Below are 23,521 nucleotides of genomic sequence, written 5' to 3'. Positions count from 1 at the left end.
ATTAGGGATTATTATATTAGACATTCAAGGCGAGAACAGCAACTTCCGTAGAAGCCCAACAATGCAACAGATACCACATCAAGAAATCCCCAGCCTCCTGCACGCATCAGTCTCTCTCTCTCTCTCCCCCTCACACACACACACACACCCACACCCCACAAGCAGAGAGTCTCTGAGCACCAGCTGGGGGGGCAGGTGCCCACTGCAGGAGCAATGCCCTGGTGGGAGAAGCTGGGTCAGGGGGGAGCAGCAAAAGAAAGTGGAGACAGAAAAGGCAGCCCCACATTCCCCAGGGAAATTGCAACCAAAATCCCATTATTGTTGTTGTTGTTGTTATATTATTGTTGCGCAGTCAGCCAGATGTTTAGACTGGATCTGGCTCTTTTATCCACCTACCAAGGCCTTCCCAAGGATGCGGGACAGGCAGATGTTGTTGTTTAATAATAGTCAGAAGCAAAACTGCCTTTTGCAATTGGCCCAGAGTGATTTTGTTATCATGATCCTCATCAGCATCCTCGTTATTTAATAGAGCTGCCCATTCCAGCCACTTACCAAATATAGCAGCAATTAAAACAATTAAAAACACAAAGCAAATGAAACAACGCAGCCCGGATTTAAAAACAACCACTCACAGCAAGCAGGGCAGCGCGATCCACCTGGGAATCCCAGGCCTGGAAGCAAAATCATAGTTTGGGGGAACCCCAGGAGAGAGGAGGCCACCCCTCTTGCTGGGGGATGCCCTCCAAAGAGAGGGGAGGGGAAGGACAGATAAGGCAGGGCTCCCCAGTCCCAAGAGAAAGCAACCTTTAATAGAAGCGGCCCGGAGTCTGCCGGGGTAGCCAAGCGAGCAGAAGCAACGTGAAAATGGCACTCCCTTCCTTCCCGGGCATGCCAGGGAGCTGCCAGCCCCCCTCCCTCCATCCCCCCAGGGTTTCCCATCTTCCTCCAGAGAGTCTCGGGGGATGCATCACCCCCTCCTGCTTACAGACACGAAACGGAAACTTTGCCCTTCTTTGGAGAACGCGGCGGCGGCCCTTTTGGCGCTCGGGAGGCCAAAGTCTGACCAGCTGGCCGGCCAGCCTCGCCCCCCCCCCCGGCCCCCAACCTCGCCTGGCCCGGCCTGAGGTGGAAGAGCAGAGATCCGACTCGGGGGCTGAGTCAGTTTCCGGCCCTCCCTCCGGAGCCGGGCAGGTTTCGGCCCCGTCGGAGCCCCGCGTGGGACAGGCAGGAACGGCAGCCGTCGGAAGGCGGGCGGGGCGCCCCGGGGCCGCAGGTGAAGTCAGCAGCAGCAGGAGGAGGAGGAGGAGGAGGAGGAGCGGCTTACTCAGCCGGGCCGGCCTTGGGTTCCTCCTTCCTGCCCCCTTCTTCTCCCGCTGACTTCACTCCCGGCCGCCGGAGCTTCCACGCGGCGCCCGGCCAGATCCGGCATCTCAGGAGCGCGCCCGGCCGGGCCGGCCAGCTGGCAGAGGAAGGAGGCGGCAGGCCGAGGAGCGAACCCTTCTCCGTCCCGGGGCGGGAGGCGGGCTGGCGGCGGGCGACGGAGCCCCGGGGAAAAGCAGGTCCCGCCAAGCCCGGGCAGATGCCGTCCTCCTGAACTGCGCCGCCTTTCGCCGCCGGGGCCTCCGGGGATCGGGGAAGCCGAGAGGGGTGGGTGGGTGGCGAGAAGAGGGGGTCTCCGGAAAGTTTCCGAGGGAGGCGGCCCGGCCGAGGCGGCGCCTGTGCTTTGGGGCAGCGTGCCGGACCTCCGGCGCTCGGGACGCTGCTCTGCCCGCTTTCTGATCTGTCTCCAAGAGTTTGGGGAGAGGAGGACTCGGGGACCCCCCTGGAAGCTCCTGGCTGCTTCTGGTCCTACGAGATGAGGTGAGGAAGCGGCCCGGGAAGCGGACGGGGACAGCTGAAGACCGCGAACCTTCGCGAAACGAGGGCAGAGTTGGAAAGAGCTGGAGAACTCCGTTCGCTGCCGCTCACTCTTCGGCGCGGGAATACAGACCGCTAAATTATTTCTTCCCGTCTCTAAGCTTGTATTTATTCTTGGCTCCTGAGCCCAGCCATGGCCTACTCCCAGGTTCAGTGTCTGGACGACAGTCACGTCAACTGGCGATCCAGCGAATCCAAGCCCGAATTCTTCTACAGCGAAGAGCAGAGGTTGGCCTTAGAAGCGCTGGTGGCCAAAGGACCAGAAGCCTTCTATGAAGTCCTCAAGAAGGAGAACATCCGAGACTTCCTCTCTGAGCTGGAGCTCAAAAAGGTCCTGGAGACCTTGGAGACCTACGATCCGGGCGCGGAGTATCCCCTCAAGGACAGGAATGGCTCTGTGGACAGTGGCAGCCAGACCGATGACCAAGGCCCGGGACCTTCTTTGGAGTACTGGCCGGAAAGATCTGACCGATCCATCCCGCAGCTGGACCTTGGCTGGCCGGAAGCCATTGCCTACCGTGGGGTGACCCGAGCCGCCGTTTACATGCAGCCTCCCATTGACTACCAGCCCCACATCAAAGAGGTTGTACGCAAGATGATCTTCCAGGCTCAGAAGGTGAGAGGGATGTGGACCTGAGTGCCTTGTGTGTGGGGGGGGGTTTAGGTCCTCTTGACCAACCTCAACATCTCAGGAACTTCCTGGGAGGCCCAACTGGAGGATGAGCCACCGCAGAGCTGATCTGGTGTCTCAGTGAACTCATCCTGGTCTTTATTGATGGCTGCTCTGGTGGCAGCCGAGTTCCCAGGATAAGGCCCCTTCTGCCAGAGGAAGGGAGAAGAGGTGGGATTGGATGAGTGACAGGACGAAGAGCTAATGGTTAGAAACCAGCATCCATCCTGTAGGAAAGTCTGAGGAGATAGATGAGTCCCCCATTCCCAGGAACCTTCTGCCTCCCAAGAACACGAATCAAAACTGAGCCGAAATCTCAGTTTTTCATCCTTCAGATTCTCAATTTCTCAGCTACTCGCCTTCTGTAACCCCAAAGATCTAGCTATTTGTAGGGAAAGGTCCTTTGCAAATGCTCGCAAACGCTCTTGTTCTTACTGAATCCGGCTGAAGGGCTGAAGCTGTTCTTCTACGCTTCCTTGGCGCGTGGCCTCGGAGTCTCCCTAAACAGCACAAAACCAGCTCAATTTTTTTTACTTGTGGGGGGGGGAAAAAAGAACAGGAAGGGAATCAGATTTGGGCCTCCAAGAATTTAGTGTGATGCACAGCTGGAAAAAGGCAGTGTGGTTCAAAGGCCCCAGGCAACTTTCAGTCTCAATCTTCCCATCTGTAAAATGGGAGTAACTGTGACCTAGTTTCTTTCAGGCTGTTGCAAGAAAGAGATAAAAGGCTACATTAAAATTCAGCCCATATCATAAGCAATCAAAGGTAACCGCAAACGGTCTCCGTGTACTCTCACTTGATTAACACATTTCAAAACCTCTGGTCCAGCCCTGGACATGCCTTTCCCTCCTCCTAACTCACTTTCAGCTCAGATTAATTAAAATCGGGAACGTGAGATCCAGTTCCTTTTCAATCTTTAGAGCGGCGTTTGGCGTTTGGCAATCGAGGATCCGCAGCAGGCGCAAAGGCGATTTCAATTGCAAAAGACAACGCTGACAACCCAGAATAAATACATAAATTTATTTACTTTTACCACATCAGGTTGGGAAACCAAACCTGTCAACGGGCAAATGAAGGTGTTTTTTGGCATGTGCCTGCTGGCAGATTCCCACACATTTATATCCCTTCAGAATTACAGTATCAAAGGGTAGTGTGTAGAGATAAAGGGAGCCAAAAAGCCATTTTCTTTATCTTCAGCTACCTGTCATCAGGCCGTAATGAGAAATTAAACGTACTGTGAGAAATGAAATATAATGCCTGTAATTATATTTGAAAGAGGTTGAGCCCGTGCCAGTCCGTTGCATTCCAAGTTGGTGAGAAGTTGGCTTGTTGAGAAGCCTCTAGATCAGAGAGCCCAGCGTGCAAGGGGGCCCACGGTCAAAAGAGGCCAAGAGGGCTGCCACAACCGTGCCTTCGAGACCCTGCCCCCTTTTTTATGTGGGCTGTGGGTAAAAAGAGACGGACCCTTGCATGGTGGGGGCTGCCATTCTGAGTCCTTTGCAAAAAGAAGTGTGGTCACCCTCGGGTGATTTGGGTGGCACTTGTGAGAGACAGAGACCACCACCAGCCAGGAAGGCTCCCTGTGACCATGGCTTATCACAAAGCCTGCCATGAAACTCAGGTTGACCAAAGCCTTGCTGTGCATTGAGGATCAACATCAGTGTGGTTCTGTGATTATGGCCACGGCGTTATGGAAGGTGGTATTTTGGAGCAGAGGAGGATAAAACAGAAGAGAGCCATAATTAAGACCTGAAATGAAAGAAAGGAAAATAGGTCCAAGGAAAAGGACGGAGGTGATCCGGTCTGAATGAAGGTGGGCTGGTCTTCTGGAGCAGAGCTGATAATCCAGGCAAGGAAGGGAGGGAATGGCTTGAGTAATTAATAAAAGGGCTAAGATATCAGTTAGGAACCCTAACCCTAACCCTACTTTGCTGTCACCTCGTTGTGTCTATGGAAGTACACATCCTCAGCTTGGTGATTATTATGTTACCCTCCATTGCAAAACCAAGGACGGCTTGGGAGGGAACACTCTACTTACAGAGGTGGGGAACAATGGCCTTTTTATGACTTGTGGACTTCACTGGCTCAGGAATTCTGGGAAATGAAGTCCAGAAGTCATAAAAGGGCCATCGTTCCCCATCCCTGCTCCACTGAAGACAAGATGAGAGAGTGAAAGGAAAGTCCTAGGGGCATCAGAAATCCCAGCATGGTGACTGGTTTGTGAGCATCCGGTTAGGACCAAGTCTTTGTTCCCAAGACATGACTTAATAACAAGTCCATTCATATATTTGCATGAAAAGGAACTCATATATTTCTAGAAGCATAACTGATTTTACTGCTTATTATGGATGATGGAGAGAATGATGAGGTTTTATAAAACATGGAGCTGACTTTTTTGTATAGTATCAAATAGGCCTTTTCAAAATATCAAATGAATACAGAAGTTTACAAGAAGCAGGACTGGAAAGTTCAGTGAAGCTTCGTGGTGAGCAGGAGATGTACAGACCAGATTCTTGTCCTTCAGCAGGTCACTGAGAAATACAAGTCTGTGAGAAAGAAAGAAAGTTTCCCAGGGGTTTATTATTTTAGAAAAAGCACTTGATGAACTGGAATAGGTTTGACGTATGGAATATTTTTCGCAAATATGGATCTGAAGGTGGGTTGCCAAGTGTGAAAAAAATGGTGTCAAGATGGAAGTAGAGCAGGTGTGAGAATTAATGGATGCTTTGTGAGTGGGTCAGCTGAAAGCAGGGCATCACACAATCTTGTGTGAAGCCCTGCAGACTGTTTACTGCGTTTCTGGATAAACATGTGAGGATAACCTTTGGTGACAGAGATGTGTTTTGTTTTGATGATGTGGATGCATCTGTATTTTCTATGCAAATGATGCCAGGTTGTTGCCACCTTGTCAACTGAAAATTAATGTAGCAAAGACCATGGAATTCGCATCTGAGGGAGAAAACAGGGCGAACAATTGCAAGTTTACACATAACTGGTGAAAAACTAGCAAGTGACTGAAAAGCTGAGTTGACAAGTTACATTATAACCCAGGAGCTTCTAATCGATGGGTTGCTTGGACCAGGCTGGTCTGACTCTCGATGAGTAAGAGCTGAATTCACATGTTCTGGCTAAGTGTACCTCCAGAGCTCAGCCAGCCCATGATTGCTTCACACTGGATCTCAGGCACTGAGTCTTCGTTGAACTCCACCAAAAAATACCTCGGACAAGCCTGGACTTGTTAAACCCTCCTAGCCTTAACATCAAAGTATCCTTAGGAGATTAAGCTTCTCTTCAGAGCTGCCTGGCTTCACCTAGAATTGGTTAGGTAGCAAGAATCTGTTTCATTTGCAGTGGCAAACGTGATCATCTTACGTTTCTAAGAAGCCTCTAGAAAATGGCCAAATGTCCACTTTTTCAACCTAAAGTGGAAATAGTTCTCAGTATTTCAAAGCTTTCCTAGGGGGAGTCTGCTGCCTTTCTTCCCCTGCCCAGGTTTTTCTTAGGGAAGAGTCAGAAAATGTGGTGGTCGGTCTTGGATGGAAACACAACTCTTGTAGCTGGGAGAGTCTGCCTTCACGTCTCCTATGATGTCAAAGGCAGCTCCCAGGTTCTGCCCAGTTCAAAGCAGGTCTCCTTGTGGACAGAAGGTCCACCTCCAGGTTCAGATGTGTTTTTTGCACAGAAATGGAGCCTTCGGTGCAGAAATATTGGAAAAGCTCTAGAGGGATTGACAGCTATTGACAGCTTGGCTGGCTTGACCAAGGAGCCCAAGTCTTAAGATTCCACGAATTTCAGCCATCGTCGGAGCTGTGCCAACGTGATCCGTGGGCTTTCTAGATTCTAGAGGAACCCTACAGCTGGACGGCACCCACTAAGGAGGGAGAGCAGGGAGGCAAGGAAAGTAGAGTTGGGAGAGTGAGACAGGCGGCACACAAATGTAATAAATCATTACATTCTCAACATTCTCAGAGTAGTTTCTCATGTTGTCTAGGACAATTCCACCTGTCTCTTTTCGGGCCACTGAATCACAGACCAGACGCCTTTAGGGCAGGTCAAATTCCACGTCATTCTGTGTCACATTTTCTCACAACATTTAATTTTCAAGATCTATTGCTAGCAGCTAACAACCATTGGCAAATCCTATGCAGTAGGCTAGATTGGGGAGTAAAAAAAAATCCTGTAAAAATCCAGTGACAAAGCTCCAGTGCTGTTGTTTACAAAACCATTGCTTGAACTGGGGGGAGATTTGTCCTTTTTAGTGGCTCCTCCTGATGAGATCCCATCTATTCCGAGACCTTTCTTTGGAATTCATTTGTTCATCCTTGCACTGCTCTGAACGGCACTTAAAATCACTCCAGATCTCCAAATGGATGTTTTTGAGACCACGGTTTCTTTTTTTTTGCCAAATCTCACAAAATGACAAGTTCTCTCCCTCAAAGAAAAGGCTCCAATTTATCCTCTTCCTCATCCATGCAAGCCTGTTGCACTCTGTTACACAAACTCTACTTTGCCTCCTGAACCAATTCAGCGTGATCTAATCCAGAAATGAACCTTGGTCATAAGTGCACTTGGAAAAGGGAAAATATTTTCTTGGAAGCCATCTGGCAAAAAGGCAACCTGAGCAGATCAAAGGTCTTTCGAGATCGCTTCCTTCTTCCTTCCCTTAACACTTCTGCTCAGACCTGCATGTGTGACACCGCAACACCGGCAGTGTTGGTGGTAGGGAAAGTCCTGCGGCACATTTGCAGAAAAATATGGTTTTCCTGCTTGCCAAGCGGGCACAAAGGGCTTGGACCATAGCTTCAAATAGATGCAATTTTGCAGTATAATTATGCTGACCCTATTTTCTTGGAAAAAAATAAATGAGAAACGTAAAAAGGGTCAAACCTGAAAGCAGTTCATTGGGATAAAAAAAAACCCTGTTTCTGTTTATAACTTTGCTTTCTAAAAGAGAATTCAAGAGCAAAACCAAGAAAAAAACTTTACGAAAATACCTATTCAATGTTAAGCGAATCCTCTGGTTGTTAAGTGAATCTGACTTTCCCCATTGACTTTGCTCCCCGGACACCGGCTGGGAAGGCCGCAGAAGGCGACCCCGGGATGCTGCAGCCATCATGAGTAAACGCCAAGCTCCCGAATTTTGATCATGGGACCGTGGGGATGCTGCGACGGTCATAAGTGCGAAGACTGCTGCACGTCGCTTTTCTCAGTGCCGCAATTTTGAAGGGTAGCCAAACGGTTGTAATTTGAGGACTCCCTGGACGCCAAAGTGATTTCAGCCAGCAGCTGGGCCCTTTCTTGGGCAACCTGGTGGCTTCTCTATCTCTTTTTTTTCCTGCCCAGGGAAGTAATTACAGGATTGGCAGGAATTGGTGGTTCCGAGATGATAAAAGGATGCAGGAAGCAGCCGGTGTAATCAGCAGAACTCCGCCCTGATCTCATTGGTGGTTTTCACAACAGCCACACTTGGATGCAGAGCAGACTGAAGCAGTTGGCTCAGACCAGGGGTCTCCATACCTGTGCACTTCAGGGCCCGGAATTCCTCAGCCAGCATAGCTTAAAGCTGCCACATTTACATTAACAGAATAACAGAATTGGTAGGGGCCTTGGAGGTCTTCTAGTCCAACCCTCTGCTCAAGCAGGAGCACACCATGTACCATAGGATACCTATACCATTTCAGACAGGTGACTGTCTAGCCTCTTCTTAAAAACCTCCAGGGATGGAGCACCCACAGCTTCTGGTGGCAAGCTGTTCCACTGGTTAATTGTTGTAACAGTCAGGAAGTTTCTCCTTAATTCCAGATTGCTTCTCTCCTAGACTGGTTTCCATCCATTGCTTCTTATCCTGCCTTCTGGTGCTTTGGAGAATAGGTGGAACCCCACCCCCGGCTCTTCTTGGTGGCAGCCCCTCGGATATTGGCACATTGCTATCATGTCAGCCCTGGTCCTTCTTTTCATTAAACTAGTTTGGAGGGCCCGGTTAGGGCAAACAGCTTAGGCTTGGCTGGCACCACAATACATCCTTGACACTTAAGACCGGCTGATTTCAGAAGCAACTAAGTCTTCTAAGGCCATGAACAGGCTGGGAGGAATCAAACTCTGTCGGTACTTCCTAATCCACTCAAAAATGCAGACCAGCTGCATAGTCTAAATAACTCCAGCATAATAAAAATCCAGCCATCAGAAAGGGCTGGGATCTGCTGTTGAGAGCAGGCTGGCACCAACCAGCTCTCTGGGGAAAAGTGGTTTCTTTTAGGGTAGAGAAAATGAAGCAAAATGTGTGGGGAAGGGGGGAGAAGGGGGGGTTGCAGAGAGGAAACTCACAGGAGTAAAAATCCTTTTGCTAAGCTGGAGGAGTGCTTGGGAAACTTGGCTTCTTACTCCGACATTTGATAACCAGAGAACTAAATTCAGTTTGACTCTGGACAGAGAGCAGGAGTTGTTTTGGCAGTTCATCCGAGGGAGGGAAGCTAAAGCCATTAATCGACCATTTAAATGGTGGTGGTGCTGAATGATATTCCTGAAATGTTTTCTTGGATAAGTTTGTAACCATTCCACAGCATCCTGTCCGGAAACCGTTTATAAATCGTATCACACACGAATAAATCAAACTGTGCATGGTTACTTTTCAGAGAGAGAGCTGCTTCCTGTGAGATGCCTGGGTTCGGTTTGGAGACCTGGAGACAGAAACCCTAGTTAGGAAAATGGCAAACCAGGGTGTCCTGGTGTCTTTTAGAGTACATTGTCCATGAAATCTTTAGCAGGGATTCAGCAGTTATGGTGCCTTTGGTCTGGGAAGGAAGTCCTGGCTCTCCTTCCCTCTTGGAAAAGGCTAAAAAAATATGTTTATTTACTTTGCAGGGACTATGCCCTCTTTGTCTCTGTTTTAATGGATCATTCAACAGAATTATCTTTGGAAAGCGGCAGCAGAAGAAAGGTCTTTTTTGTTTTCTGTTGTTAGTACATAGAATGTAGAATCCTTGGGGTGGAAGGGACCTCAGAGGTCTTCTAGTCCAACCCCCTGTTCGAGGCAGGAGATCTTACACCATCCTGGACAAATGGTTGTCCGGACTATTAAAGTGTATCTTTAGGCACAGATTAGCTGCTGATGTTAGTTACCTGGAGGGCAGGTAAATGCTGAATTGACAGAGCTCTGCCTATTTCCCATGGTAGCCAAAGCACTAAAAATAATTATTGACTCACAAAGGAGGGGGAACAAAACTTGAAAGGCTGCACTGGGGCGTCTGCAAGCCACTGAGTAAACAGCCCAGTCATTGGTGGTGCTCTGTTTATCCAGCAAGGATTGCTCAGCCTGGCCTCTGGATTAACCCGGTTGCTAACAGCAAAGCCCCTGGCCAAACCTTTGGGCCCTGGGTTCCTTCAGCAAAGCTGCTCTTCCCCACATGCACGCAGTCCTTTCTTTTCACACCTCTGGCAGAGCCCAGGGCTTCCCTAGGGAGAGGCAGTCTACCTGAAGATGGCAAGACTGTTCAAAGCCACTCGACTGACAGATTGTATGGGATGAACGGACAGTAAGAAGATGGACAGACAAAAGGATGTAGAGAAATGAAGAGGCCTGAAGGTTGAGGGCTGGTTTCTTGCAGCAAGAGAGAAGGCGCGTCTTCTATTTCCAAGGGTGCTTTGGTGGTTCCCTAGCTAGCCAAGAGCCATAGGCGGGCCCTCAGCCAAAAGTAACCATGTTCCTCCATCTGCTAAGGCAGAGACGAACCATTTGAGAACTTCTAAGAACCTTTGGCCCCGGAGAAACCGGGTTTTTGAGAATCGCCGTCTTGCCCAAGCAATTCGTCTCATGAAAACGGGACAACAGATTTATCCGTTGGGAAAACAAACAAAAAAATCCGGATCTTTTTTCAGCAAGGAGAAGTTGCTTCAGGAGAAGACTTGGGACCCATGAGATACTCCACATTTGTTCTCCAAGGAGCTTCAAAAACAGGTGACGTGTGCCTGGACCAAGATGAAAGCCGACGAAAACAACATCTGCGAGCGCCTGAAGGGAAATCATGCCCTTAATTATGCCAACAAATCATCTCCAACTTCCCCGTTTGGGTCCCAGTTGTGGAAGCCCAGGTGAGACTTGCCGCTGGCTCTGGACCCCAAACAAGTTTGCAGGTGGAACAAAAAAAATACTTTGCAAGGAAAATCTGAAATCCAAAAGTCACCACCGAGTTCACGCCAACAGGGGTGTCCACAGGATATGGCCGCACATGTTAAGATGGGGACCACGGCGTAATCAAAGTCCACCTCCGTTTATGGGCATCATGAAAGCTCCACCTGTTTTCCATGTGACGGAAAGTCCACACGGAACTTGGATTCCACCATCCTGGGGCCACCATCTTGCCTTTTCGGACCACCCTCTGCAGACACCCAGCCCATGAGGTAGTCTTCCCGACAAATTATTTCCCCTCCTGCTCTTCCTATCACACCTGGGGACTGAGCAACACCAGCCACGGTTAAACAACTGTCGCTCGGATTATTTGCATGGAGATAAAAAGTGCCGTGTGTGGCGCATGGGGTATTTGCGAGACACTCAAGACGCAGGCTGATATTAACATGACGAAGCGTGATTATTAAGTGTGATTAAAAGACAGCGTCTTGAGACAGCTAACTAATTGCTCTGCCTGACAAGGGAAGCTTAAGTAGGCCACGGGAGAGGCAGCTGTTCGGTCATGAGATGGCATTTAGCAGCTTGGCTTGGGGGTGCACGCAAGCCACTTAGCCTTCTTGGCGTGCCTCGGTTTCCCAATCTGCCCAAAGCAGGTTAGATGGCTACGTCCTGACCTCCCATGGAGAAGAGACACTGTTCAATCATGATCGCCTCGCCCAGAAGTATCTTCAAAACCCTGGAACGAAGGCGCAGCTGATCAAAAGGATCCGAAAGAAGATAGTTGAGGAAAGCGGTTGAGGCAGCCTGTTTCAAAGTGAGCCCATCCCCTCCCATCTGGTAAACACCAAAACAGCTGCCACCGCTGCCAGATCCTGGTGCACCTCAACTGCAACAGGTCCACACTCAATCAGGTAGGGAAAGGGAAGCCCAGGGAAGATATCTCGATCTGGAAGTTCAGCATGGAGATGGTCCATCTCAACAGCTTCTGGAGATTCTTGGTCACGGTTGTCCCAAAGCTGCTTTTTAAAAGGCAACTGGACTTGGTTTTTCCTTGAAGACGTTTTGCTTCTCATGCAAGAAGCTTTTTGGGACAAAGCATGCAACGCGTTGTGCACTGACCACCTAGTAGCCAGGGGTGCTCCTGCGGGAAAGATGGTCTGCGCTGAGGGCTCGTCACAGGGAAATGGATTTCGTTCTGCCCCCAGCCCTGGAATGTGGTCCCCGTCCAAGCAATCCACAAATGCCACAAGCTCAGGGATGGAGGGTGGGTTTTATGGGGCCACCTAATCGTGGGCTATTGAATATTTGGGGTGAAATGGAGAACTGGGGTGCGTTGATCCAAGGAGAACATTCTAGGCAATTTATGGGGTGGGAATCGAGGAGCAACGTTTGCTCTGTTCCGGCACACGAGTCTTCCCTACTTGGCTTCTTCTTGTAAAGGCGGGGGGGGGGGGGGATGGGAACCAGGGACTCCTAGGCCAGGCAGAATCCTTAGATACTCCTTGAACCGAAGTCTCCCAGCCTGAAGGGCAGGAGGACAGTAGCCCAATTTCTGTTGACTTGAAGAGGGAGGAGGAAAAGACCTAGGATTTAAACCCTGAAGTGGAGAAAGAGCTCAGTGATTATGTCTCTTCTGTGCAGAGATGACTTCTGCCCTCAGTGCAGTGAAGCCTTTAAGACAGCCGTGCCGCATCCTTGAGGTTCTGCTGTAAGCCAGTTTTTGACTTTGGGGTGATGGAGCTGGAGAGTCAGGATTTACTGCCCTGCTTGGTGTAAATCAGACACCTCCAGAAATGCTGGGATCCCCATTCCCAGAATTCCCGGCCAGATGGAGAAATATGTTTGGTTCCCATGACTGAAGCTTCTTCTCTCCCTTCCGACAGGTTGTTGCGGTGGTCATGGACACGTTCACGGACGTCGACATATTCAAAGACCTGCTGGAGGCGGGATTCAAGCGGAAGGTGGCCATCTACATCATCATAGACGAATCCAATCTGAAATACTTCCTCCAGATGTGCGAGCGAGCCCAGATGCACGCCGGCCACCTGAAGGTAAAACAGCCCCAAGTCCAGCCAGGGGTCCAGTTGAAACGCTGTCCACAAAAGGGAAGAGGAAAAAGACCCTCGGGCTGCTTCAGAGGCAGCCTCTCCAAGCCTGAGCTGATTGATATCTCAATTCAGGGGGATAATTACTTTCCCCGTTTTGCAATACTGTAATTGCAACTTTCCCAGATCCCTTTCAGCATTGGCTTTGGAGACGGCAGTGCTTGCCAGCCAATCGGATCCATGCTGGAGCACCCGTGGCTTGTGGGTAGAACCTCCGTGGCACCAGGTGGCCGTGATATTGATCTCTTGCAAGCACATTCCTGGCTTTGCTGCTTTCTTTCAAGCACTCTTTCGGCAACTCTGAGAGGAGAAGACAGCAGAACTTCACAATGATTCCAGTTTCTAGCAGAGCAAGTTCCTAGCCCTCATTAAGGGAAAGATAGTCTTAAGAGTCTTGATTAATGCCTAGTAAGCTCCCCCTCCCCCGCCCCTCCAAGTCAGCCTCTGACTGCTGATGACAATGGCGACAGGCTTCTGCAATTCCCTTGGCCGGATTTTCAGATGTGGCTTTGCCAGGACGACCTTCTCGGATAGAGGGAGAGGGATTGGCTCAAAGTCACTCAGTTGGCTTCATGCCTAAGGCAGGACTAGAACTCAAGGTCCATCAGCTTCTAACCGCACAGAGTAACAGAATTGGCAGGGACCTTGGAGGTCTTCTAGTCCAACCCCCTGCTCAAGCAGGAGACCCTATACCATTCCAGACAAGTGACTGTCCAGTCTCTTCTTAAAAGCCTCCAGTCACGGAGCCCCCACAACTTCTGGTGGCAAGCTGTTCCACTGGTTAGTCGTCCTCACTGTTTTCTAATCCAAGGCTTTAACTTACGTAGTCCAAAACAGGTAAAGAGCTGGCTTGGGTCCCTTTCCCATGCCAAGAAACAATTGTTGGAGGTCTGAATAACTCTGTTATTCTCAGTGACTGACAAGTCGACATTCTGCAGGGACTCCCCAGGATAGCAGGAAGTTATAAAAGCTGAGAGAGAGAAATAGCACACCTCTTGCATTATACGTAGGGATGAAGAAAGAGTTTTGCACCTTGATTGTTTCAAATGGCTGAGTCCACCACACACACACACACCCTAAGAACTACTGGCCCCATGTTGCAATTGAAGCCAGCAGGGGCTGGGAGCAAGAAGAGTGGATGGAGGCGCTTTGAGGGGGGGGGGGAGTTTCCAAAAGGCAACGTCAAGAAAGCTGCTGGTGATGGAACCAGGTTCAGCCTGGTCTTCACATCAGAGCATGCTTGGCGATCCTGAAAGGCTGCTGACAGAGATACGGGGCTGAGCAGACGAGTTCACGCCGCCGTCTCCTTTGCCCTCTTGCTAGCCACACTTCTAAGTGTCCATAGGGCCAAAGGTGACGCCTTGCTTGGTCTCATTTCCGAAGCGCAGAATTGCACTTTACCCCATCGGTAGATTGTCAACAAAACTACCTTTGCTTTGAAGGAAGGCATCGTCCTGCCTGCGTTCCGGCTCAGCTCTTTTCTTTGACAGCTCAGTTTTATGCGGCTCCACCTTTAGCACACAATGCCGACAAAAGGCCTTTTCAAAGCTCATAAGCTGCTCCAATCAAAATCAACGCATTTGCTTCAAAGATCTGGAGATGTTTGCTCATGTGGGCTCCAGCGAAGCTGGGTTCCTTGGTGCGATAGGAGTAGCGATTCTCAACCTCAAGAGCTTTAGGATTTGTGAACTTCAACTCTCAGAATTCTGGCTGGGAATTCTGGGAATTGAAGTCCACGCAGTCCCACCTCCCAGATCCAAAAATTCCACAATTCCATTTGAGGGAGCATCAGTTCTGCTTCCATAAGTGTCTTGGTGTCCATCTGAGGGCACCCGAGCTTCAGCACCATCACCACCTGGCCAGAGTCAACAGGCAGGTGTGTTTGTGTGTGTGTGTGTGGGGGGGGGGTGTCAGCCACAAGGCACGCTGGGAAATGTCTCCAGCCCTCCCGGCACATGTTTGCCCAGTGACTCAGCCCTTGGCTGGAGCTGTGATGCTGTTCCTCTTCCCTGCAACCATCCATCCTGGCTGTTTGCTCCCATTTTTTGTTCTGCTCCAGCCGGCTCAATCAACAAATTGCTCTTACTTCAGACAACTGCCTCAACTACATTTTTCCCTTTCTTGTTGCCAATTCAGGCTACTTATTTTCAATGGACTGTGCTGGCTTTATTCACTGGTTGGACTGGACGGGAGGGGAATAAACATAATGTCATTCATTAACTTCAGAACAAAACAAGGTGTCCAGCCTTTAAAAGCTGGCTGGGGGAGGGCATGAAGAATGGAAAAAATATGTGTTTTCTGGAACGAGAGCAATTAAGAGTTAATTGAGCTCTTGGTCTCCACCTTCTTCCTGGAGATTTTCCCTGGGAGACTCTCCGCTTCCCTTTGACCCAAACTTTTAAAGAAATTCTCCAGAACTGTTAAAACAGCCACGGGGACTTGTTGACTTTTCACCAACCCATCGCCTCTCTCAAATTCAGAACATCTGAAATGTGAGCAGCTGCGATGAGGTTAAGAAATCCATTTAGCCAAGAGAACGAAGACGGGAATCCAACGCTGGGCTTTTGGTTAGCTTCCCCCAGAATTCTGCGCGTGGTCTTTGGCAAGTCACTCAGATCCTCTCCCAGCGCTGGCGGGCCTGCTCCTGAAAACCTGCCCTTCATTTCCGCGCACGTTGACTTGTTTCTATCAGCGTACTTTATATTGTGTTCTTCGACTTTCCACTTATCTTTTCTTCTCCCTTTAAAACACTTCTGGCTAACCCTAATACAGGCTGCCCATTTAAGTCACGACGGTCGTACAGTGGGTCATCACATAACCAGCCCGAGTTTTGCAATTTTTTTTTTTGCAGTAGTTGTTAAGCAAACATGGCAACTGGTTTGCTATGGGATGTTTTTGCCAAAAAACCAGAAGCAAATTTCAGTTTTCAGCAGAAACATCATAAAAACGCCGGAGACACAGATGCATTTCGTATGCCTGCGCTGGGGAAATTGGTTTAGCTCAGCGCTTTCTCAATACGTGGGATGCTACAATACAGGGAGCACACAACACATGTTTGCGTGTTGCAATTCTGCACTTTTCTTGTTTCACACACCGCAACTTCCCACTTCCTTGCGCTGATCCTCCGACAAGCCAGCCCAGCAGCTTTCACTCCAGCCTCTCCCTTCATCAAAGCCAAACGAGGTTTGCAAAACAGGCATCACACAGACCAAATTATTTGGGCTTTGCAAAGATGCTTCAATAATCAGCTTGGTGGCCTCTTCTGTTTGCAGCCAGCAGGTATTGTGCTGAATAGGTCAACCTTGCATGGCATACCTTGATCGGACATGCCACACCTGCTCCCAGCTCCACCCTCTGCCCATCCGGGTTTGAAACCCCAGCCCTGGGTGCGAAATCAAAAGAAATGTCCTTTAAGCGCAGATCGCCCACCGTCAACCTTTCATCTGCTCTTCCCCGGCTCACTCCTGTCTTTTGTGTCTGCAGAACCTCCGCATCGGCACGATTGGGGGCACCGAGTTCTTCACCCGCTCGGCCATGAAATTCAAGGGGGCCCTGGCTCAAAAGTTCATGTTTGTGGACGGGGACAAAGCCATGTGTGGCTCCTACAGGTAAGTCGAGACCCTGGAGAAGACCCTGGTTTGGGGTCCCACTGACGCCCCCTTGCTCTGCGTCTGTGGCTTTGCGGGTAGGAAAGGCGCCATTGGAAAGCCGAAGAGGAGGGGATGTAAAAGACCCCCTAGGGGAGACTCTGCAGCCAGAGGGAGCCTTCACTCTCGTGGGAGAGAACAGGCAGACAACTGGGAGTGTATTTCTACAAGCAAAGCTTTAATGCTTAGCTTCTCCTCGTGACCCACAACAAAAAAGAACAAGCAACGACTTTTAGACTATATGTGCACCGAACAGAAGTATTTGGCTGTGGAAATGCACCCTTGCGTGGTCTGCCACAGTGTTATTCAAGCTAGGCGGGTTTGGGAGGTGTGGACTTCAATTCCCAGAAGAAATTTGAATTTGAAGAAAGTTCAGTTCTGGGAGTTGAAGTCCAGACGTCTTAAAGTTGTCTGGGTAGAGAATACTGCCCTAGAGGTCCCATCAACGCAACCGTCCTGGGAGAGGGGGGAAAAACCCTGTTCTAACAGGCTTGAATAGTGCTGCCCCCTAGTCAGTTTTCCTTCATAGCATTTGCTTTAAGTTCAAGAGACTGTCAGCCCCCAACGTAACGCTAACCCTCTTCCCTTCTAGCTTCACCTGGGCAGCTGCGAGGACCGATCGGAACGTCATTTCCGTCCTTTCGGGTCAGGTGGTCGAGGCCTTTGACAAACAGTTCCAGGAGCTGTACCTCATGTCTCGGAGCGTCAGCCTCAAGTCCATCCCCATGGGCGAGGAACCGGAACCCGAGCCGGTCATCCTGCCTTCGGTTATCTCGCTGAGCCCGGCCAGCTCCACGGTGAAGAAGCTGGTCAATCCAAAGTATGCTTTGGTCAAGGCCAAAAGCACCGAGCAGGTGGGGGTCAGTGGCAAAGCCAGCAGCGACAAGGTCCTCACTGAACAACGGACAGAGGTCCAAAGCAAGGTCATCCCTGAAAACCGCGTGTCCGAGAGGCCCAGCAACCTCATGGAGAAGGTGCCGCTCGTCCACCCAGGGCTCCTCAACCTGGAGAAGGCCAATATGTTTGACTACCTGCCCACTTGGGTAGAGCCGGATCCAGAACCTGGAAGCGAAATTCTGGGCTACATCAACATCATCGATCCCAAGGTGAAGAACATCCAGCTTTCTCAAATCAACCGCATCAAGGTGTGTGATGTTTCCAAGGCCAACGCCCAACACAGGCTGCTCCTCAAGCAACAAAAGGCCCAGGAGGCCAAGAACAAAGCTGGTCAAGAAGGGGCCAAGAACAAACCTTCTCAGGCTTCTCCACCCCTGCCGGAATCTGCCCCTCTTTCAGCCCATGACCAGGAACCTCCTTCCAAACCGTTGGTCACCAGCCCCACGGAAAAGACTCCGGGACACCTAGTCAATGGGGAGACAATTGCCACTCTGGCCAACAACCGGCACTTGAAGCAACTGCTGGACCCCCAAGCAGATGACCCAAGAGCTGCTGCCCCAGTGCCCAAACCCAGGAGAGTCCACGCGAAGGACCCCATTTCCAAGAAAACAGGACATGCAGAGAAGAAAGCAGGGACAGCAGAGGACGCTGCTGTACACCAGCCAGGGACCACCACCACAAATCCATCATCCAAAGAAGGAACCCCCCAGATTGCCAACACAGGGAGCCATCTCAAGGTGAGCACGGAAACAGCTGGGACTCAGGAAGGAAACGTCCTCCCCGTGAACGGGGTGCCAAGTGGTGAGGGGGAGGCGGAAGAGGAAGAGGAGGAAGACTACGTAACCTTGAGTGACCGCGGAAGCCTCTCCAACAGCTCCCCTGCCCATAGCTGCAACCTCTCCAATGCATCCATCCACTCTGACAAACACGGCGGGCAAGACCACGTTTGCCCTCTGCGGAGGACCAACTCTGACTTCCTTCTCAACGGAGAAGGGCCCAGCCTTCGCCCCTTGCAACGGAAACTGAGTGAGCCTTACATCAGCTGGGGGACCTTTGTAAGCCCCCTGGGGAGCCCCCCACCAAGGCTAACTCCTCCTCTGGAGGAAGCCGCTCAAAGGAGGCGGAGGAAAAGTGAAAGCCTGGAGGAGACGAGGTGCGTTTGGGAAAGGGGCCACCCCCTGCATGCTTTGCCTGCTGGCTACATTACCTGTCCGAGCGATGCTCTACAGGTAGGCGTCTCTGTTGTAGCTTTCTACCCTTAGCAGCTCTAGGGAAACTGCCCGGCATGGCTGTCATCTAAAACATAACTTAGACCAGACTGTGACTGTCACAGCACTCACTAGAGAGTTGGACCACTTGGAAGGGTACTCCTTGTGGGAACCTTTCTAGGAGTGGTGGGCTTGGGGGACCAGGATGACCCCTGGGAGCTGCTGTTCAGAAACACACTTGTATTTAAGAGCTGCAAAGATAGGGAGAAGATAAGTTCTCACTGACCACTGTATCCTCTCAGTAGCCCGTCAAACATGACATCAGCCCAATTGTCCCCTTCTGCTCATGGTTCCCAGAGCCAATGAGCCCTCCCATGCTGGAGATCAGATACAGGCATTGAGACCAGTGGCCACAAATAGCTTCATCCTCTACTAATGTTGCCTCTTCTCCTTGCAAAGCCACCCAGGCTGATGGCCATCACCACCCCTTGGGCCAGCAGTCCCCCGGTTTCCCTGTGAGAGCACCATAAGCCAATAAACCATAAGTCTAGAGGCACAATTCCTCTAGACCAGATGCCAACAATAGTAACCAACTGATAACCCAACCCTGGGAAACTGGTCATGCCTTCCAACCCAACCCAACACTAGCAGCTCACAGAAACACTTGTTCTGTCCACCAACATTTCTTTGGGATATTGCGGGGCTGGGTTGGAACCCTGAAGAAGATCCTTTGGCTGGGAATTATGGGAAGACCAGGTCAGACCCATCAGATAAAAAAAAATAGAACAGTTGTCAAATAATGGTTAACACTGAGGCCTGTCTGCCCGGAATGACAACCATTATAGCCATTGGTCACAAATGGGAAAGCATAACTAATTTCCATGACAACTTGCTGTCGCGCTTGGTTGCTCTCTCAATACTGAAGTTATAATTGAAAGCGGTAATAATAATAATAATAATAATAATAATAATAATAATAATAATAATAATAATAATAATAATAATAAGTTGGAAGGTATCTTGGAGATCATCTAGTCCAACCCCCTGCTCAGGCATGAAACCCTATAGCATTTCAGACAAATGGTTGTCCAGTCTCTTCTTAAAAACCTCCAGTGTTGGAGCATTCACAGCTTCTGGAGGCAGGTTGTTCCACTGGTTAATTGTTCTAACTGTCAGGAAGTTTCTCCTTAGTTCTAGGTTGCTTCTCTCCTTGGTTAGTTTCCATCCGTTGCTTCTTGTCCTGCTTTCAGGTGCTTTGGAGAATAGCTTGACTCCCTCTTCTTTGGGGCAGCCCCTGAGATACTGGAAGGCTGCTATCATGTCACCCCTCACCCTTCTCTTCGTTCAACTACACATACCCAATTCCAGCAACCGTTCCCTATATTGTTAGTTTCTCTGACCCTCTCCCCCAAACAATTGCAATGAGCTCCAGCTGCTTACTTCCATGGCCCCAGAGGCAACATGTCTGCCAGGCCCACACTTCTCTCCCATCTTTTGATTGTGACACTTCTCAGATTGAGCCGCCTCTTCTCCTAGGACTCCTCCTGATATGGGAACACAACAGCCAGCTCCACACTTTTGGTTTCCTTCCAGAATTATCAAGCCTTTCTCCAAGAGCTCAGCTCTTGAGGAGGCCTTGATATGCACGAAGCCATCTGGGGAAGAGCCATCCAGAAGCCAACTTGTGATCTCCCAAAGAGCTTCAAAGCCAGATTTAGGACCAATGCTAAGTGTGGATGCTGGACCTTGTCATGCTCAGCTGCCAAGGTCCTCCATCCAAAGCTTGAAGGTCCGAGGATGCGGTAGCTGAAGACCATTAAAGGACCACTTCTGGAAGGAGAGGAACTTTGAGAAGAAACTGCCCACACACCCAGAAGTTGCTATGGGGTGTCTAAAGCCAACTGCATCCTTGAGGGCTTCCCAGAATGGTTTGTGACCGGCAACCCCTGATTGGCGTTTTTCCCCATCAGGTTCACACAAGCCATGTTGTGATTGGTTCGTTCTTGGCTTGGCATGCTTTTGTGAATTTATTAGGCCATTAGTGTTTATATACTTGCCGCAATCGTGTGCCTCTTGGCAATGCAAACGTAATATATATACTCATGTGTACAAAACACAGGAAAAATAAAAACAGTTCCATCAAAACTAAATTAAAATGGAGCAATACATAATTACATAAAACTCCAGTGCAGTTATCCAGCTAATTAAATGGAAGGGCTCCACTTTAACCTTCCACCGCAGGATTTCTCAACCTCAGCAACTCAAAGTTAGGTGGATTTCAGCTCCCAGAATTCCCCAGCCAGCAAATAAAAAAAGAGAGAGAGAGAAAGGGGGGAAAAAGAAAGCAACACAACAACAGCAACAATTATACAAAAGGTCTCTCATGCATAGATTTGAGAGGCATGTTGTGCAAAGCTGCTGGTCATTATTCCAGCATAGTCAACAAACCACAGTTGACTAACAGGGCTTATCCTAACACCAGACAGTCCTGAATTCTAACATTAGGAGGAGGCGAAGTACAGTAACCGTGATGGACATCAGACAAGCTATAGATAGAAATACTTCTCATCTCCACCCACGCCTGCTTTCCGAGAGGCTTGGCAGGTTTTGTGCACAACTCACCCTCCTGTCAATCAGTTTGCATTCGAGATTATTTCCGGCTGATGACATCCTCAACTGTGTTCAGGAAGCAAGCGAGTGATCCCACCCCAGGGAGGACAGAGCAGGAACTGGCCCCCAAGAGGGCCCAGTTAACTGCCCTGCACCAGGGCACCGGAGAGGCCAATGGTCCAGCTGCCTTTGCCAAGGTGGGCACAGGTGCCCACCCTTGGAGTCCTCTGGGAGCTAATTCCCTGGGCCAGGCTGGGTTCTGCTAGGCTGGATGCCCCAGCCGTGATACCCACGGCCTTCAGGCCTCGTCAGTCTGAAAAAAACAGAAGGTTTTTCCTCCGTGGCTTTTTTGGACACGCAACTTACCTGGGTAGAGAATTCGGCTAATCATGCCCGGCATAACAATGACAATCATTGGCAGCATCTTCAGGTAGCTGGCAAGGATGGAGGCAGCCTTGGCGTGGTCGAGACTCCTGGCCGAGAGGGACCTCTGGACAATGACCTGGAAAGACACGAGTGTGAATTCTCCCAGAAGTGAAACATTCACACTAAGAAAAGGGGCCATCCCCATCTTGGTTAGGGGATTCTGGGAGTTGAAGTCCACCCATCTTAAAGTGGCCAAGGTTGAGAAACACTGATCTAAACTGAATCTGGAGTTTAAAGCTGAATGAAAATAGTTGCCTCTCATAAATTCATGGGACCAGATCTCTGCCTCCCGACTCTTCAAAACTCCACCGCCCACGCAACACGCTTGCATGCAGATGTCGGAAGTGCCCTTTTGTCTTGTCGATGCTAACAGTCACCTTCTCCTGCTTTCTGCTCTGTCCACAGGAGCCCCAACTGTTCTGCTACGGATCCCGGGTGCAAGTGTCGGCAGAACGGGCCAAAAGCCGTCCCCAGCAGCGGAAAAGCTCAGAGGAGGGCAAACGCCCGCAGGACAGAACTGGGGCCAAGAAAATCGCCCCAAGCTCAGCCAACCCCTTGTTCTGGCAAAGGAAAAACTTCACCTCTGCTAAGAATGCCCAGCCCAGCCCCGTCTCCCACAGAGGTGGCACAGGCACCCCAAGAGCCACTGGTCAGTCCCCGTCTCCACTCCCCGAAGGCCAGGGGTCCCCAAAAGAAGTAAGGACTCCGCTGGGCATCCCTCTGTCCAAGCTCTCCCAGTCAAAGCACTTGAAGGGCAAGGCATCCCAATGGGAGTCCAAACGGAAGCCCGCTGGGACCAGCCAGCCCAAGGACCAGTAAGGCTGGCGGAGAGACCAGAACGACCAATGGAACGGGGGATGGGCTGCTTTGCGATTACCTGGTCAGTGCACCAGTACCACGTGGCCAAGACGGTCAGACCCAGAGTCATGCCCGTCCAGGGCAGGTCTCCGGTGATGGGATCCCGGAAGAGATGCATCGCGTCCTGCCTGGGCAGGTGGCAAGTTGTGTTGGGGACAATCTTGGATGGGGTGGCAGCTAAGTAGGCCTCCTCCAGGTTGTGGTAGCCCCCAATCTGTTGGAAGGCTGGCAAAAATAAAAGCCAGTGGGGCAGAGGGGAGGAGAGGAGAGGAGCAATGAACAATGGCCCAGCAACCCCATCCCTTCCCCTTGTCCGTGTTCCTCCAAAGCCAACGGTTCGCATCTTCTTATCCTTCCTTTGCCCCCAACGGATGAGGGAGAGCCCTGGACATCGGGGCATTGGGCTTCCTACCCGCCCCTACATCCACGCACCTCACAGGCATCAGCGCCACATTGATGAAGCCACAGTGGCATCACAGACCCCACAAAAGGCACAGTGGCATCTCATGCCCCATAATGACAATGCGGTGATGTCGTTGTCCTCCGCTGCCTTCTGTGCAGCTCCCTTGGCGCACATGTGCGCTGTACCCCAACTTCATTCACCTTCCCCTTGACTGATTTAACTCCCAGGGAGCTAGAGGCAGAAGCTGAAAATTCAGATTTCACCCCACGTATGACTTGAATTTAGGGAGAAAGAGGGCCGAGCACCCCAAAGGAGAGAGAGTGGAAAGGAACTCCAGGGAAGCCACGGGAAGTGGCCATATTCCCTGCAGCAGGTGGGCAGCGCACAAGCCAGCCAGAGGGAAGGAAGAAGCCCCGGCAGGCTCAGCCTTCAGTTGGCTGGCTGCTTCCAGCATAAATGCTGCCAAGAGTTGAGATGCCTGGGGGGGGGGGGCTGGCCTTCGTCTACCACTTTCAAAGCAACTGTTTACAAATGCAGAAAGCGAATAAAGGTCCTTAAAATGGCTAAAAAGCTGCAGAAACGTGTGGCTCTTTCCACCGAGCAGAATTGAATTGGGTGGGTGAGATAATTGAAATAAAAAGAGGCAGTCCCTGCC

General features: G+C 50.4%; 2 protein-coding genes across 3 annotated transcripts in view; one reads left to right on the top strand and one right to left on the bottom strand.

Moving 5' to 3' along the window:
* SLC5A10 (solute carrier family 5 member 10) overlaps positions 1–23,521 on the bottom strand; it is a 41,431-nt gene that overhangs the window by 9,295 nt on the left and 8,615 nt on the right. The window contains exons 9-10 of the mRNA XM_083373079.1: positions 22,483–22,688; positions 21,546–21,681 (exon numbers count right to left, since the gene is read on the bottom strand). Coding sequence (XP_083229205.1) covers positions 21,546–21,681; positions 22,483–22,688 — 342 coding nt within the window. The remainder of the gene's footprint in view (positions 1–21,545; positions 21,682–22,482; positions 22,689–23,521) is intronic.
* Positions 1,400–22,484, top strand: FAM83G (family with sequence similarity 83 member G). Of its 2 annotated transcripts, none has more exons than XM_083373078.1 (5): positions 1,400–2,533; positions 12,596–12,763; positions 16,301–16,425; positions 17,057–18,514; positions 22,011–22,484. In XM_083373078.1, the coding sequence occupies exons 1-5, from the start codon at positions 2,051–2,053 to the stop codon at positions 22,303–22,305; spliced, it is 2,529 nt and encodes an 842-aa protein (XP_083229204.1). In that variant the 5' UTR covers positions 1,400–2,050; the 3' UTR covers positions 22,306–22,484. The 2 variants fall into 2 exon arrangements, with proteins under 2 accessions (XP_083229204.1, XP_083229203.1); XM_083373077.1 differs by having other exon boundaries at positions 17,057–18,590.

Source organism: Vipera ursinii (genome assembly GCF_947247035.1).
Source record: "Vipera ursinii genome assembly, chromosome: 13".
NCBI classification, from domain to species: Eukaryota; Metazoa; Chordata; class Lepidosauria; order Squamata; family Viperidae; genus Vipera; species Vipera ursinii.
This window is presented reverse-complemented; position numbering and strand designations above follow the sequence as displayed.